Source organism: Fusarium venenatum (assembly GCF_020744135.1).
Source record: "Fusarium venenatum strain MPI-CAGE-CH-0201 chromosome Unknown EDB82scaffold_1, whole genome shotgun sequence".
NCBI classification, from domain to species: domain Eukaryota; kingdom Fungi; phylum Ascomycota; class Sordariomycetes; order Hypocreales; family Nectriaceae; genus Fusarium; species Fusarium venenatum.
The window spans coordinates 1,019,461-1,035,467 of record NW_027072129.1 but is presented as its reverse complement, the minus strand read 5'-3'; the positions used below and the strand labels follow the sequence as shown (position 1 = coordinate 1,035,467).

General features: G+C 45.6%; 6 protein-coding genes across 6 annotated transcripts; 4 read left to right on the top strand and 2 right to left on the bottom strand.

Moving 5' to 3' along the window:
* The first annotated feature begins 205 nt into the window (after window positions 1–205).
* On the top strand, window positions 206–3,013 carry EDB82DRAFT_482564 (uncharacterized protein). The gene is made up of 5 exons (XM_025732202.2): window positions 206–1,003; window positions 1,064–1,478; window positions 1,532–1,642; window positions 1,703–2,034; window positions 2,084–3,013. Exons 1-5 carry the CDS (start codon window positions 539–541, stop codon window positions 2,876–2,878), a joined length of 2,118 nt encoding a protein of 705 aa, XP_025591151.2. The 5' UTR covers window positions 206–538; the 3' UTR covers window positions 2,879–3,013.
* A 195-nt stretch (window positions 3,014–3,208) lies between these two features.
* EDB82DRAFT_469904 (uncharacterized protein) lies at window positions 3,209–3,805 on the top strand (the record flags this gene model as incomplete). Its single annotated transcript, XM_025732203.2, has 1 exon — window positions 3,209–3,805. The coding sequence occupies one exon, from the start codon at window positions 3,209–3,211 to the stop codon at window positions 3,803–3,805; it is 597 nt and encodes a 198-aa protein (XP_025591152.2).
* Window positions 3,806–4,396: 591 nt separating this feature from the next.
* Window positions 4,397–5,444, top strand: EDB82DRAFT_482561 (uncharacterized protein). Its single transcript, XM_025732204.2, has 2 exons — window positions 4,397–4,754; window positions 4,810–5,444. Exons 1-2 carry the CDS (start codon window positions 4,517–4,519, stop codon window positions 5,424–5,426), a joined length of 855 nt encoding a protein of 284 aa, XP_025591153.1. The 5' UTR covers window positions 4,397–4,516; the 3' UTR covers window positions 5,427–5,444.
* Window positions 5,445–5,569: 125 nt separating this feature from the next.
* EDB82DRAFT_482559 (SNF2 family N-terminal domain-containing protein) lies at window positions 5,570–9,562 on the bottom strand. Its single transcript, XM_065608195.1, has 10 exons — window positions 9,232–9,562; window positions 8,831–9,185; window positions 8,162–8,778; window positions 7,785–8,113; window positions 7,705–7,738; window positions 7,459–7,655; window positions 6,502–7,405; window positions 6,268–6,453; window positions 6,064–6,214; window positions 5,570–6,011 (listed from the first exon to the last, which is right to left on the bottom strand). The coding sequence occupies exons 1-10, from the start codon at window positions 9,486–9,488 to the stop codon at window positions 5,943–5,945; spliced, it is 3,099 nt and encodes a 1,032-aa protein (XP_065465285.1). The 5' UTR covers window positions 9,489–9,562; the 3' UTR covers window positions 5,570–5,942.
* Window positions 9,563–9,883: 321 nt separating this feature from the next.
* On the top strand, window positions 9,884–13,355 carry EDB82DRAFT_482557 (uncharacterized protein). Its single transcript, XM_025732206.2, has 8 exons — window positions 9,884–10,314; window positions 10,368–10,566; window positions 10,618–10,734; window positions 10,789–11,091; window positions 11,142–11,768; window positions 11,824–11,935; window positions 11,987–12,265; window positions 12,316–13,355. The coding sequence occupies exons 1-8, from the start codon at window positions 10,039–10,041 to the stop codon at window positions 13,274–13,276; spliced, it is 2,874 nt and encodes a 957-aa protein (XP_025591155.2). The 5' UTR covers window positions 9,884–10,038; the 3' UTR covers window positions 13,277–13,355.
* EDB82DRAFT_482555 (heterokaryon incompatibility protein-domain-containing protein) lies at window positions 13,356–15,487 on the bottom strand. Its single transcript, XM_065608194.1, has 2 exons — window positions 14,975–15,487; window positions 13,356–14,922 (listed from the first exon to the last, which is right to left on the bottom strand). Exons 1-2 carry the CDS (start codon window positions 15,345–15,347, stop codon window positions 13,406–13,408), a joined length of 1,890 nt encoding a protein of 629 aa, XP_065465284.1. The 5' UTR covers window positions 15,348–15,487; the 3' UTR covers window positions 13,356–13,405.
* Between the last annotated feature and the right edge of the window lie 520 nt (window positions 15,488–16,007).

Genomic DNA, 16,007 nt, shown 5'->3' with positions numbered 1-16,007 from the left:
ATCATTTCGCAACTTTATCTTATCTTAGACCGGCGTTTAGGCTATTTATTCCCAGCATCTCACCTTGTTGGGTCGTATTATCTGCCATCCCCTGGCCCTGCAGCTGAAAATGCCTGAAAATACTGCAGATCTATACTCATTGCAGTACAATTCGGCCGCTGCCATGACGAACAATTGTACCTGATACGACAAAATGACGATGACCAAGCACGTTCTATGTTGTTGCCATTGCTTAATTGGCGCCTATTGTATTAATCTGTCAGCACTGCATTGCAAAGTGCATACCTACCTAGGAAGTCCGGATTAAATCCTGGCACCAACTGTGTATTATTTCTAGTTCTTAATTCCATCCTATGACGTCCCCATTCCCCTATGGCCTGATCTCTCAGATTTCTAACAATCCTTCCCATACTTCACGCATTCATTGTATCTTGTCCTTCAATATGTATAGTGTCTATATCACAGCTTAACGTATAGCTTCAATTCATCAAAGGTCTGTTACCTATACATTCGAGTACTTCTCATTTGAGCGGACAAGATGTCAGATTCTGCCAACCGGCTACTTGACGATCCCCCAGATTTAGAGCGGGCATCGATGTCTCGTGAATCAGCCTCTCGGAGTCCTGAGATGCACGAGAAGTTAGACAAGCCTTCGGTCTCTGTGTTCGCATCGATCAGGAGCGCATTTACAGTCGCATGGAAAGACATTCGCTCTATACCACGGTTTAAATTGTCACAATTAAGTCGTCTGTTGTGGCAACTTCTGATCTGTATTTGGATTGCGGGATTATTGACTTTAGTGGTTCTCCTTAGTTTCCAAACAAACTTGGAGGATGAGAGTCTTTGTGGACCCGATGGAGACTTCCGCCTCAAGATGGATCAAGATGGCTTTGTTGGTTACGATAATAACTGGTGGGAATTTTCACGTTTCTTTGAAGTCACTCTGGGCTGGGGTGAACTCGACTTTACCTCTGCGAAGCTTATTGATGTGACATGGGATTTGGTAAGACTTGTCCCGAGATAGTGAAATGGTAAAGCTATCATGCTGATACAGACCTGACAGGTTGTTGGTAGAGGAGGCCAGGCCATAATGTCCCTGATAGTCTGGAGAGTATTCACAGAATATCTGGAAGTGTCCCTTGCAACCAAGCCAGCTACATACACAACAATATGGCTTCTACGATTTTACCAGGATACCTCGGTGCTATCTTCGGTGCGCCTATTTTTCCAGTTCTTCCGTCGGGGCCTTGCATCGAAACTCGCCATGTGGATTATTGTCATGACACTGTCGTTCATCCTGTCATTCCCTACTATTGCTGGCTCGATGACCGGATACGCCGCGTTCAACGACCCCTTTATAACGTCAAGTGATGATAGGCTATTCCGATTCGAAAATGTGAGTCCAATTGCGTATGTCATCCACGATGGAGACAGAACAGCCAATTTCACTAAAGATCACATCATTCCCTGGAGATCAGGTAGGACAGTAATACTTCCACAACGCTTTACATGGAAGCTGACGTGAGAAAAGAGCCGTCAAAAGGACCTGCTTTCCAAACGTTTCAGTCCTGGGAGTTCTGCCACCAATACAATGAGACGTGGCTAGATCGAGGCTGTGAATTGCAATGGAACGTATCACAGTGTGAGTGCCGTATGATGACATCCCCCAGCATACAAACTGACAAAAGGGATTCTCTTATAGATGTTTACCAATACGGTTTCAATGCTGTAGGAGGCACGAAATCTGGGTCTCGCAAGAATACGACGGAGTTTTGTGGCGAAACAATATATGGGCCGCCTCTCAATATCTCTGCATATTTTACTCCAAGCGAGTTCTATAGGACGCCGCGTCCAAATATCTCTGCATCTTTGGCTGGAGACGGTTTCAATGGGACGTCGCCTTTCAGTAAGGACAGAATTGTCAAAACGAGTCCATATAACGACAGGGGCAAGTTTATGTTTGTTGTCGATGATGACATGTACAGCATAACCCAACTGGTCAAGAATGGTGTCTGCCAACCAGTAAAGGATACGGTAGGACTACGATCATAAAAGATCTAAGGATGAAGCTGACAAGATTAAGGGCTCTGTCCAGAGGTACCAATGGGGTTTCTCATTCTTACAGTTGTATTTTGTCATTGTTCTACTACTACTATGGTCGCTAGCTTTGGTGGTCCTCTGGAAGACGTCACACGATATGCTGAAACTCAACCGCCGCGAGATTACGTCTCAAGACTGGAAAGGTCTCCTCGACTTCACAAATACGATTAGAACGCAACTGGAACATGCTGGAGTAGATGTCGACAGTCTCACAGACAAGCAACTGGACGACGAAATATTAAAGTTACAAGGCGGTTCTATTTCATCACGACGGATGTCCACAAGCTCTTTTAACGTTTGGCGCTGGCTATTGAACAGCAAGCGCTGGATTATCTTCGGCATTTTGACTGTGGTACTGCTAGTATCGGAGCACAGACGACCACACGTTCCGTATGAACCAAGGGAATTAAAAAGGGTACCATCAAGGTTGGAACTCAACATATTACAGTTTGTGCTACCCTATACAGCAATATGCCTATTAGTTGCACTCACTGTTGGGGCCAACCTGGCACAGAAGCTTGCCGTGTTCATACTGGCAGCTGGGATATGTATACCCTTTTTCTTTTACCAGTCGAGTTTCCGGGATTTCGTTTTGCCTGGAACAGTCTTTGGCATGTTCTTAGCTTTTGCGGTTGGATCTACCAAAGGAAGTCGATTTGTCTTGTTCTCAGTGCCATTTCTATGCAACTACATCGTCATTCTTTCGTTATACTTTCAAGAGTTGAAAGGTTATTTGCTTGGAGGCAACTACGAATCACGCATTTCATCAGTTTTCTAAGATTAATTAGTATACTTGACACATTCGCTTATCTGACCCACTTGCTTATTAAGTATAATATGCCCCTTAAATTATTGTCAAGCAGTATGGGTAATCACACCATGTAGAGGTTGATAATTTAAGCGTAAATATAGGTAACTAGCACAGCGCTATACTTGGTAGTTTCCCAATAGGTTGCCAATAGTTAAGAACAAGTGGAAATAACATAATCTGAAAAGCTGAACTAACAGCTTGATAAGAATTATAACTTTTAATAAAATGCTCTCCTTTCTTCAACAACCATTTACACCTGTTCTTCACCAGACTATATTATCTCTGTCAATTGTAGCTATGTCTCGGTTGACCTTGCTTGCCGGCTCCATTGCCCTTTTTGCCGTTATTGGCGTTGATGCTGGGCTATGCCGTCCTTCATCCATTACAACTACAACTGTCGAGACTTCAACAGCCACTATTTCAACAACACCTGTCACTATCGCTACCGAGGTTGCAATGACCACTTCAACTCAGGTTGATGAGCCAACAACTACCCTTTTATCAACATCTACCGCCCAGGCTGAGGAAACAGAAAAAACTTCGATTATGTCTACTACTGAGGCCACAACGACCACTGCCGACGTCACGACTACCGCCATCCCGACAACCACCACTGTACTGGAACCGCCCCCTTCATCCTGTCAGGAAATGTCCGACCCGTTCACTGCGTCTAATGGCGCGTCTTTCGGTCTTTGGTGTGGTACCACGTCTAGTTATACCCTCATCGAAGAGCTTCAGATAAACACCTTCCGGGAGTGTATTGAAGCTTGTGTTGGCCGCTCTGGGTGTCGCGCCGTGAACTTTTGGAGAACAGGGTCAACCTGCGCCCTGGCATCTTCAGTAAACAGTATTGCTTACGATAGTAACTATGACTATGCCATACTGCAAAATTAGGAATTGTTGAGCCGAAGCTACCTTGTACCAAGCCAGTGAGGGAATTCAAACAGAACAGAAGCATATCACGATTCTATTCCATATACGGAATTAATAGTTTTTAAATCGGCAATACATTATATACAATCGTCCTTGTTTATAATTTGCACTGTTATGTTAGCGATGTAATTCTTTCTAGTTTGACATGTTTAAGATAGACGCAGATTAGATTGGAAAGGTTATACTAACACTGGAGCGTTTGCAAAGCTTGTTCACCCACGTAGCTACAAACCCCACAAGTCCTACGGAGCTTTTTTATCAACAGATTAGAACCCTTCATACCGCCTCTAGACAGTTCCCTACTAGCGGTATTCTTACTCAGAAGCTTAACAGAAATCTCGATGAGAAAAGTCGAAGGAATTATACCCTAGACTCTCGACCAGTCAATCGAGCTTCTAATTGGCTACTCGAGAATCAAATGCGTCATTAACTCGCTTTTGGCTGTCTTCATTGGTCGAACTTTGCTGACTCATTACTACTTATCAAGCATCGTGGCAGTGCAACATATGAGAAAAGGCTGGCTAGCGTGACAAGGTATCTCAAAGCTGACAAGCATTATTGAACCGTATTAAGAAATCACGGCACAATGTCTCGTCTTTTTTTCTCGCTATGGTTTTGTTCTCTCTCCCCTCTTTTGTAGCATTGATGGTCTTAGTCAACTGAAGCTTCAGGATGTTGTCATTACTGCCAATTTGCATCCTCGGCGTCACGTTTGCAACGTACGGAGAATGCGAGTCTATCTTTGTCGCACCTAAAGAGTTGAATGCGGACGGCTGGGAGGACAACCCCGTTTATTCGCTCGATGAAAATGTCAAGATCGAGTGGGAGACAGACCGCAAAGGACCGTGCAATTTATTTGTGTGGCAGATCTGGCCCACAGGGCCATTGACGAATTACGAAAAGATTCTAGGTATACCTTCTTCTCACATTGCGGAGGCATTCAATGAGCTGACCTTTGTTCGAAGGGAATACGACTGATACGAGCTGTGTATGGAACGCGAGCTCATCTACGGTCACGTCTCAGCCATGGCTAAATGAGGACTCTCAAATCCCTGTGTTTCATTTCTCGTTATACTCTTCGGATCTGAATATACCTCTGGTCAGCTCTGGTACTTTCAATGTCTCTGACACCAAGTCGAGTGAACTCGAACCTTCACACACAGCATCAACATCAAGCGCATCCGCAATCTCGACAGAAACTGATTCACCAGCAATCTCACGTCCTGCGGAGTCATCTCAAATACCAGCAACGGAGCCGCACAAGTCTGGACTTCCGACGGCAGCGTTGGTGGGAATCTCAGTGGGTGTCACTGCAGTTGGACTTTCGATATTTGGAATTATTGGATTCCTGTTATGGAAACGATCTCGTCGGGATCGTGGGGGCAGTCAAAGCTCGGAATCTAGCTCTGATATACAGGATTTTTCCAAAGCCGAACTGGGCGGTAATCAGATATTGCAGATTGGAAGGTCGGAACTAAACTCTGACAGAGAGCCTCAGGAGCTTTGGGACACACAGAAGATGGCGGAGCTGGGGGATGAAAATAAGGTACGGGTTGTTGTAGGACTTCATGAGGCACCATAAATATTTATTGAAAACTTGTATTCTCTTCTTTTTTATTATTATTAATAAATCCATGACATTTCGCGAATGAAGCCCGAAGCAAGCAACAATGAGGCTCACTTCACTGCAATTTTAACATCCTACGCCATTAGAGCTCCACTAAAGCGTCTTCAGCCACTAACTGGAGATGGAAACCCTTCACTGCTTTTTGAACCAGACCACGAGTCTTCACCTTCACTGCAATTTTAGGCCTCTTAGTGTGCAACTACTCCTTGACTGTTCATCAGTTATGCAATTCCTCTTGTTCTTAAAACTTCTATAAAGTCATTTCAAAAGATGAAAAGGGAGCTAGAGAGTAAGTCTGCTACAAGGCATCATTTTTAATCCGAGGCAATTCACTGAAAGATGGCATTCGTCCTCCATTGTTGTATTACATGCACACGGCTCGAATGCATTAATGTTTTATTGTTGGAACATACACCGTGCCTCTGATACGCTGTTGACAGAATGACCTGTCACCGTCAGTTGCTGGTACTTTCAGTCAATCTCCTCTTCAAATCCAAGGGCTGCTATTTGCTTCTTGTACTCTTGTTGCTGTTTTATATTCTATTCACAGTTAGTACCCATCGGAAGACGACAGGGATCGTCGACAACTCACCTCTTCAACTGTATCCTTGGTGATATATCTAGTAACACGGACTTCCTTCTTCTGTCCAAGACGAATCGCGCGAGAGATAGCCTGACTCTCCACACTTGGGTTCCATTGCAATTCCGCGATGAAAATGCGATTGGCGCTCGTCAAGTTTAGACTGGAATAAGGTTAGCAGCTACTTTCGAAATGCTTCAGGTTCGGTAATCTTACCCAAAAGCGCCTGTACCGGTAGTCATGATCAATACTGGAGTCTCGCTCCCATTTTCAAATTTGTCCAAGGTAACCTGTCGCTGAGGCAAAGGGCTGTTTCCGTCGAGCTGGAGATAAGGTATACCGGCTTTTTCCAAATGTCTAGCTATAAGATGAAGTGTCCTCGTCCAGCAAGAAAAGATGATGCTGATAATGTTAGCAATGCCATGGCACAGGTGCGTTGGATGCACATACCTCTTGGTCGTCCACAAATCCTTCCGAACATCTTCTACGAGCGCTCGTATCTTAGTCGAGTGGCCCTCGGTGTTGAAATAATGTTCGTGATCGTCCTTCGTAGTTGCATTCCTCTTTCGCTTGCGTCGAGGTGTGCCGTCGTCTGAGCCCCCATCGTTCCCTGTCGGTGAGGGCGCCTGGTACCATCTGACACAGACGGGGCAGCGCCTTTGTGAAGTTTCCAACTCGGAGAATTGTGAGTCTTCGATGCACTTTGCGCACAAAACGTGAGAACATCCATCCTCAAACATTTTCTTCGACCAATCATGTCCAAGGACTGGCATTGGTTGTTCACAGCCAACACACAACATCTCCCCATATTGACCAGCGGTTCCAACAATGGCCTCTCTTTCCTCCAGCAGATTCCTCCGATGCCATGAGAAGAGCTTTTGATAAGTTCCGTGGTTGCACACGATACGCAACTGCAGCCACATCTGAAACATGCCAAACTGCGAACTCTTCTCAACTTCTCCCATTCGATGCTCCATGTTTCGGTGAATGATATTCCTTGTGCGCTCATACTGATCCCTCTCCGGTTGAGTGAACTTAAGATGGCGCACGAATTGGCGTGTTTTTGGTAGGTCCAAAACCTCTCGAGTACGGCGCAGGCATAAGGCTTCAAGAAGCATGACTAGACGATCCCGGACTAGAGTTGGTTCATCGTAAGAATTATCGAATGGTGTCTCTATCCATTTTCGGAATTCGGATGCTTTGTCAAAGGGCTCAGCACGGATGAAGCGGAAGAGTGAGCCTATGTCGGCTAGCTTGTTTTGAATGGGCGTTCCAGATAGACACCATCGGGAGTTGGCGTGGAGGTAGTCACAGGCTTGGAAGAACTTTGTAGACGGGCGTCGAATGATATGAGCTGCCAAGGGAAGTCAGTTTAGATTCTGCCAACTGGTCAAGAATGAGACTTGCCTTCGTCAAGAACAACTCGATACCAGCCGAGCTTGTATAACGGGGAGGTCTTGCCCTTCCCTATCAAGTATTCGGTAGTAAGTGTGTGGTAAGTCGTAACCACAATATCCGAGTCCTCTACTGTGTCGAGTTGGGATAGATCTTTCGGCCGTCTGTCGCCATGGTACTTGATAATCTTAAGACCACTCTGCAAATGTCTGTGTGTGGTTAGCAATACCTTGGGTAACGAGAAAGCAAGCAACACACTTTTTAACCTCATTCATCCACTCATCAACCAATACTGTATCTCATTAGCAACAGTGGCATAGGGGCACGACAAAGCTTACGCGCAGCCGAGACGACGACGAGAGTTGACCGGGAAAATCTAGTCGTCTTTCTCCCCTTGTGTTCAGCGTTCTTCAGGCTCGCCCATTCTTGCCCATTATCCAACGTCTTCATGACCAAGGCGAGGATCGAAAGTGACTTTCCCATTCCCATATCGTCGGCCAAGATTCCACCTCCCTTCTCTTCGGGTCTTGTGTCTCTCCGTCTTTTGGTAATTCGGTGACGGTATTGTACTCTTCCATCCTGGACGATCTCTTTCCACAGTCGGTATTGGTCGTTGATGTGGCCGGATTCTCTTTCTAACATAAAACCTAAGGCTTCTTTCTGATGTCTGTTTTGGCGTTAGTGGTAATATCGGCGAAGTGGCAAAATGACTTACCTGAGAAGTTGACGGGTGACTCTGTCACCTCCTTCGACGAGTTCCAGTTCTCGTGTATTGTCCACTGTATTGTAGACTTCTTCTACCATCTTTCGAAGTTGATCTTCTCTTGTCTTCTTCTTATTAGGCCCGTTAGAGGCAACAACCTCGTTTGGTACCATCCCAATGTGTCTGTCGGCAACAGTAATGCTTAGAAAATGTGGGTTATTGTATTCCGTCCCGTCTTTACCATGAATCGACCGCTGCAGCCATAGTTTCCCGTTGGAGAGAGCCTCACCGACAGAAGTCGCCGCAGATCGTGGCCCATAGATATTGATGTCGACTTTTACCCGCGCATCAGTGGATTTGTTCGCGCGATGGATGATTTCTCGCAAGTCGGCCTTCAATGCCAAAGGCTCAACGTCTACACGCGGGCGAGTGATTAGCGGCATGAGAGCTTGTCCAGCTGCAGAAGATAAATGGCCAAAGTGCTTCTTCTCATCGTCTGGAAAGCAAAGCATGACTTGCTTCTGGTATTCGGTAGGCGTGAAGTATTGGTATGCGGATTCGCCTGTCTTTAGCCTATCGTCGAGAGATGACATGTCGTCCGGGACTAATTTGACTTCGACATTGTGAAGCTGTGGCCGTCAGCATGATAACGGACGATACATGAATTGGTGTAATACTTACCATACCATAATGCACTATGGTTTCGTCTTGGTCTGTCACAAATAGACTTTCTTCCTCCTGCCCTTCCTCTTCCAGGTCTTCTACTTCTGGTACAGTCGCTGGCGTAGAATTCGATTGGCTGGAGGACATGATGTCAGGTGTAACTGAAGACTCTTGGGAGCTATCCACAGGCAACCCTAGATAGTGGGAGTTGTCAACCGCATGCGGAACTTCAAAAGAATTAATCTGTTCTGTCGATACTGGTAGCATGAAGTTGAGGTTGGTGGCGTCTAGATTCATCATATTCAGGCCCATGAGCTGTGGATCCAAGATCATCTCGCTCGGAAAGTAGTTTTGTTGCGACACTGGAACATTGCTTCCAAAATTAGCTGTAACCTCAAAACAATTATCAGGGCCCTTACGCAAGCGGATTTGATGATCCAGGCCCGAGATATTGGCTCTCTCGAGGGAACTCTCCAGTGTAGTCGTTCCAGCCGGTCATCGAAAAGTCTATGTTAAAAGGTTCATTCGAGTTATAGTAGATATCGGTGGGGACGTTCGTCATTGTCGCTGATTGAAGGTCGTCCGCTAAAGGTGTATGGCTTACACGAGTCGCGTGGTCATCATGTTGCTCCTGCTCGTTGACGGGATTGAGTATATGCTTCCAAGATTGTGCCATGATCGCAGACAACTCTTTTCGGAGTGATTGTAATTTTCTCGATTGTAGAAAATTGAAATCGTTGTCTCTTGTCAACAAGAAGATGGATAGTTGACCCTGGATGGACCACCGAAATCAGGCTGGGGCAGTGTTTTTCCGTGCATAACACCCCTGGAATCGGTCAGCCAAAATCGAATCATATACCCTGTTTCGGTCCAGCTGAAACCTGCTAAGCCCATAATGTTTATCATTTCAGCGCATGATAGTTCGCATCTTCCTCGTGTTGGCCAGCGATTGGCCTCTGGGTTGAAAAAGGCAGCTTAGGCGGATTGAGGCTCTGTAAGGCTTTCACTGCGATTGTAGTCCTGGGCTGCCTCTCCTCTGACTGTGCCGCCCGGGAGTAAGCTGCTGATTGTTTTCAGTTGTTGCATCCTTTCTTTGCAACATTTTTGTTGTCCAACTTTTGTTTGTGTCTGAGGCAAATTAACCTTCACCTTCCTTCCACTAGCCCATGAATTTTCGCTAATCTTATCTAAACCACGTACCACGTCGCTCCTGCCTTTCGCTCAACATGGAACGGCTAAGCTCGCTTGCCGAAGAATTCAGATCCTCACTCAAAGAACATCATGAAGAACAATTCGAAAACACCACAAAAGAAGACATGCAAAGAGAAATCCATGACGTTCAAGCCCTACGAGATGTGACAAATAATATGATCAACATGAATCGATTGCGAATGTTCCTCAACGGGATGGAAGAACTCGAGGAAGTCTTAATGTTTCTGGAATTTCCTGGTGCGAGAAGCGCTATGTCAAACATTTGGGGCGCAGTCAAGTTCTTACTCAAGGTATCATTTCCAATGCACACAATCTTGAGCGTCCAGCTAACATCCAAGTATAGACGACGAACACTACTGACAGGGCATTTGATGGAGTACTCGAGGTATACGGGCTTCTAGGAGCTCAATTGATGCCCCTGACACGCCACAGAGAGCTGTTCAGGAGATATCCAGGTGCCATCGAATGCTTAGTCAATATTTATGATGATATTCAAAGCTTTCATTCCCTGGCTTATAAGCTCTTCTCCCTCACCGCGAAGCGTAAAAAAACCCAGACCACATTTTACTTCTGAAGCTGACCGGCTTTATTAGTATGGCAACGCCTTCAAAAGCCCATCTGGGAGGATTCAGCCCGAATCTTCAAGAGGATCTCCGAGTCCCTCAACACTACTGCCAAAATCACCAAATCACAAAGCAATCTTGCACAAAGTCTGTCACCAGGAACCCGACCGAACCTATGATCGAACCCACTGACCCTGATAGATATGCAAGGGGATTATGCTGAAATTTCTTCTGCATTGGAACGATATTCCTATGCCTGGAAACAAGACTGGAGAACCTTCGAGGCCGACGAAAGTAAGCAAAAACACAAGCAGAGGCACGAAGTCATAACGTGGATATCAGCCTCGGGAAAGATGCCACGGCTACAACAAACGTTCCGAGAAATGGCCATCTGCCCGAAGAGTGGCCGTTGGCTCTTCAGAAAGTACAGCGCTGTGTCGGATTGGATGGGAGAAGATGACCCTCCAGATTCAGCGCTCTGGGTGCATGAAAAGGTTGGATACGGTGAGTCCCATATGTTACGTTTGTTGACAATGATGCTGACATACCTCCAGGAAAGTCGGTCCTGGCATCGCTTGTGGTCCAGGAACTGCAAGACCCGGAAACACACTTTTCAATCCCACACGACAGTAAAACCTGCTATTTCTATTGTCAAGAAGACGACAACGAACACAGGACGTATCTAGACGTTCTCAAAGGCATACTTTTACAGATGGTCGAGGCTGACGACTACATTCTCCCACTTTGCAATCAAGAGAAGAATACTAGCGGAGGCGCCAACCTTCTTGACCCAGAGGTTGCAAAAAAGCTTATCAAGACATTCATCGAGTACAGTCCCAGACAGTACATTGTTATTGACGGACTAGATGAGTGCGACGGCGCTGAGATCCATCAAACAGCCAAATTCTTCAAAGATCTAGTTTCTGTTTATGATACCCAAGTGCGACTGGGTCATTTGAGGGTCATGTTCATTGGAAGGGAGACGTCAGATACGAGGAAGTTCATATCTGGGGATGATTGTGCTGATGTCCCGCTAAAGCCGGAAGACAACCATGAAGATATTAGAGCATTTGTGCAGAAACGAATACCCGAGTTCTCTAGTTCGGAGTATAGTCAGGGCTTCAGTTTGTCCGAAGCTGATAAGGATGACGTCGAGAGGATTGTTTGCCATCAGAGTCAAGGTACCAATCGGACGTGAAGCCCGCTCGTGATTTACAGCACTGACATGCATGTTAGACTCATTTCTCTACGCCCACCTCGCTATAGAGTTCCTCTTACAGCAAGATACCAAAGGGGACTTGTTGACCCTACTGAGACAAGGCATTCTTCCTACCGAACTTGGTGCTATGTAAGCGGAACATTTACTAGAGACCTTTACTTTACTGACATCTAATCTCAGGTACGAGAAGTTACTTGAGGCAGTCAAAATCAGACTACAGTCCAAACGTGGAGGAGAGGCACAATGGCAGAGATCAAAATCCATGTTCGGATGGCTCGTCTGCGCAAAGAGACCACTCAGGTGGCATGAAATGCAAGCCATCCTATCTTTCGATGAACGAGGACTCAAGATCGATTTCGAAAATAAGATGATGAGACAAGATGTTGAAAAGTATCTTGGATCCATCATCCACGTTCTGGATGGTGATAATATCCGTCTAATTCACTCAAGTGCAAGACAGTAAGCTTATCTACACCAGTTTGCATGAACGTACCACTAATCAAGGCCAGCCACATCATTGAGAATAAGTATATCCAAGAGAACCTGGTTCAATGTCAGCTTGCGACTACATGTTTACAATATCTTACTCTGTCTTGTTTCGGAAACGATTATATGTCAACGAAACGCAGTGAGCATGCTCAAGGCGGCTGGTTCGCTTTCCAGGACTACGCCTGCTCCCAATGGCTGTATCATATCGACACAATCATCAAAGACTGTAGTGACCTCTTCCTGCAGCCCTGTCAAGTCACAGCAGACTTTGTCTTGGCTTTACAGCACTTTGTCAAAGCCCACCGATCAGAAATCGCTACAACCGAACATGTTGACTTGGAAGAAGACGTCATTTCCAAGTTTCAAAACTTCCATTTCTATGGAGATCTCCGATTGCTCTGGAATCATATTTACACCCATCAGCGCGGTGACTACGCAACACGAAACACGATTGGTATTGCTCGGATTGAAACTGGTCTCAAGGATAACAGAACTGAACTCGAGAGATTCCTTCCAGACCAAAGAGTAGGCGATGAAGATACTGTGAAGCAATACTACGGTGGCAACCTTTTCAAATGTCGTCGGACATTATGTCGTTTCTTCTACATCGGCTACGACAAGAAAACTGCTCGAGACACACACGAGAAGCGCCATGAGAGACCCTTCCAGTGTCCAATATCCTGTAGCTCAGCGCCTCTGGGTTTCGTCAGCAACAAGGACCGCGACAGACATATCAACATCTACCACCCAAGCCTTAGCGAAGGTGGTTCCCACTTTGAAGTTTTGAGTAGAAGACAAGTCCCAGGGAAGTTTACCTGCAATATCTGCAGCAAGAGTTTTACGAGAAACATCAATCTCAAGAGTCATGAAAGAAGTCATTTTGGGGATAGGCCTTTTGCTTGTTCGACTTGTGGGAGGGCGTTTGCTAGGGTCAATGATTGTCGGAGACATGAGAAGATTCATGCGAGGAAAGGCTATTAAGTCTCCATTTCTATTGATACCATTTAATATCATATATATATGCAACATCCACCTCATGGTGTTCTCTTTTGAAAATAAATCATTTATTTCATCTCTCATACTTCTCGCAAACGACCTTGTTGAGTTAAGTTACTTGTGTTTCGACTCCAATTCAATACTCCGGTACTTTGCCTCTGACCAAACTTCAACATCCGCGAACACAGCAAGTCCGATTCGTCGATAAACTCCAATCCTCATCTTCGTCGCTATCAATGCTATTGCGTTCTCAAATTCATCGGATTCTTTTACCGTGCCCAGCAGAATATAATGACGCTTCTTGCCTTTAGTCTCTAACTTCTGTGCTTTCTCCTCGAGGTCAAAGTACTCGTCGGTCTCCTCCCGTGTATCTTCATCAATAAAATCTTCTGACACAATTCGACAAGACATGGTAACCTTTGCGGCGGTCACAATCTCCATCTTAGCATCCTCCTTCTCTATCGGCTCTTCGAAGTGAATTATGCCATTGACTGAAACCCACGACCAACTAGGAGCTCGCCTGAGATATCGCTCGTTTATTAGATCGTATTCTGGTTTGTACCAAGCCAACAGTTGAACGAACCACTCTTTCCAATGGCCGTAGATAGCTGTGTCTTTCCAAACGTTCTGCAATTCAGAAATAATACCTGTGATGGCAGGAAGCCGGTCCTCGGGATTTGTCAGGTTTCTTTCTGTGTATTGTCGAAGGATTGTCTTCCATAGATATAGTTTATCGGAATCGTGTGCTCCAAACGATGGTCCGGATATGTCGTCGAAAGCGACCCAGGGCAGAGATTCGATGCCTTGTTGATACTCCAAGCCATCATCATCGCCAGTTACGCTCTGCAAATGTGTCTGCTTGCATTGCCACAGCAGCTGATAATCTGAAAAGATGAGCATCCGTGTGGATAGCATGAACTCTTGTAGAGTCCAGCCTCTGGCGTCGAGAGGGTGATTTGGTTGATACGATCTTTCTGGGATGTAGATATGACCTGTGCGGCCATCGTCCATGGAAGTGCTGAATCTTTGGTCCGGGAGAAACGGTTTCTGTTTCGAGGACTTGCTATGCAGAAATCCTTCAGAAGCATTCTCAGCAGTGCCAGCTGCCAACGTCACCACAGCATTCTTGTAAGTTGTTGCCATCTTGGAAAACTCCCGTTTCTTATCTTCGATATCGTCTTGCAAGATACAAAACCTGTCAACCCAAAGGTAATTGAAGCCAAGTTGTCTCGTGATATACACAGCATCTTGTATCGTCTGCTCCAGTTGTTCCATCTTAATCTCCTTCTCAAGATCTCTCTGGTTTGCATGTTCGAGCTGTATAAGATTAGTGTTTGCAGTAGATTCCTGCTTGGCTCCCCAACAGTAGCTAAGAGCTAAGTAAGATCCGCAGCGATCTCTGTCATTGATATGAAGTTGGATAGGACAAGCAGCGCCTTCCTTGACACCAACCTTCAAGATGCGTGTGGGAAGAACAGCGTCTCTTGAGTAGCGGCATTCTTCGTGTCCGTCGCTAGGTTTGTCTAATCTTCGGCAGTCATGTAAGAGTTTCTTGGCTGCAATAATGACCCGTGGGCTTTTGACGTCCCTAGAGATTGACCTTCGTGATACTAATGTGCCAAGTGGATCGTCTTGTAGAAAGCAATCAGCACAATGGCATTAAAATGAGGCAGAAAGGTTCACCTTGTTTCGCGAATGGATAGAGACTAATGTATCCATCTCCATTCTCAACGGTCCCTCGTAGCGTATATATAGGCGTTCTAGGTCCTTTAATAGGGTTGAAGTTCCGAAAGATGATACATTCATGACTTGCCCATGTATCGCCAAATTGGTCGACAGCCTTTCTTAGGATCAGACTGCATAAATCACAGCCGTCTATGATTGAAGTTTCGCATGCGTTGCGGGGTTGATGTGCCAGTCCAATTTTTGAATTGAGCCTCTGCAGGCTTGATTGAGAGAACAAGCGAGTGCATGCGGCACATTGTGAGTTGTTGTCATTGCTTCGACGCACTCTTTTTCTCGGCGTCTCGTTTGATGCAAAAATATGATTCTTCATACTGTTTCAGCTTCAATGTGTGTAAAGCTAAAACGAATTGATGACTTTACAGGGCTATTGTGTTGGCATTTGGAGATGAATGCCACGACTCATCAAAAGTCTTGTATGGATAGTGGATCAAGATGGATTGTAGTGTCTCCGATGGAGGAGTCTGCCTACCACTTAGCCTTATTTCACTGCATTTTTAACCCACCTCGGGCTTAGCCGCTAACTTAGCAACTCCTCCAAGAGAGGCAGCCAGTGTGATGCTAGTGTGTGCCTTGATTTCACTGCGATTTTAACCGCCCCCCGAGCTTCAATGCTTTGGGGTAGCATAACTCCGCGACTTCTCAGAGTGAGTTAAAATTGCAGTGAAGGTGATGGTGGCTTAGCAAATGACGATGCAATGGGCTCAAGGCGACAGCATGGACAATTGACACATAATCATTGGGCCTGGTGGCATCTTTGGAACAAGGGTAGTTATGAGTTAAAATCGCAGTGAAATGCCCTGCACCCTTCCCTGGTTCCAACACGCACCCCAGTTAAGCATTACTATTGTTTGCAAAGGGCTTCGGATCAATAGATCTGGAGGCGCGATTGCAACAGTGGCATGTTTGTTTGCAAAAATGGTTATCCTGCACTACAATTTTAACCCACCTCGCAGCGATTGATATATTTTAA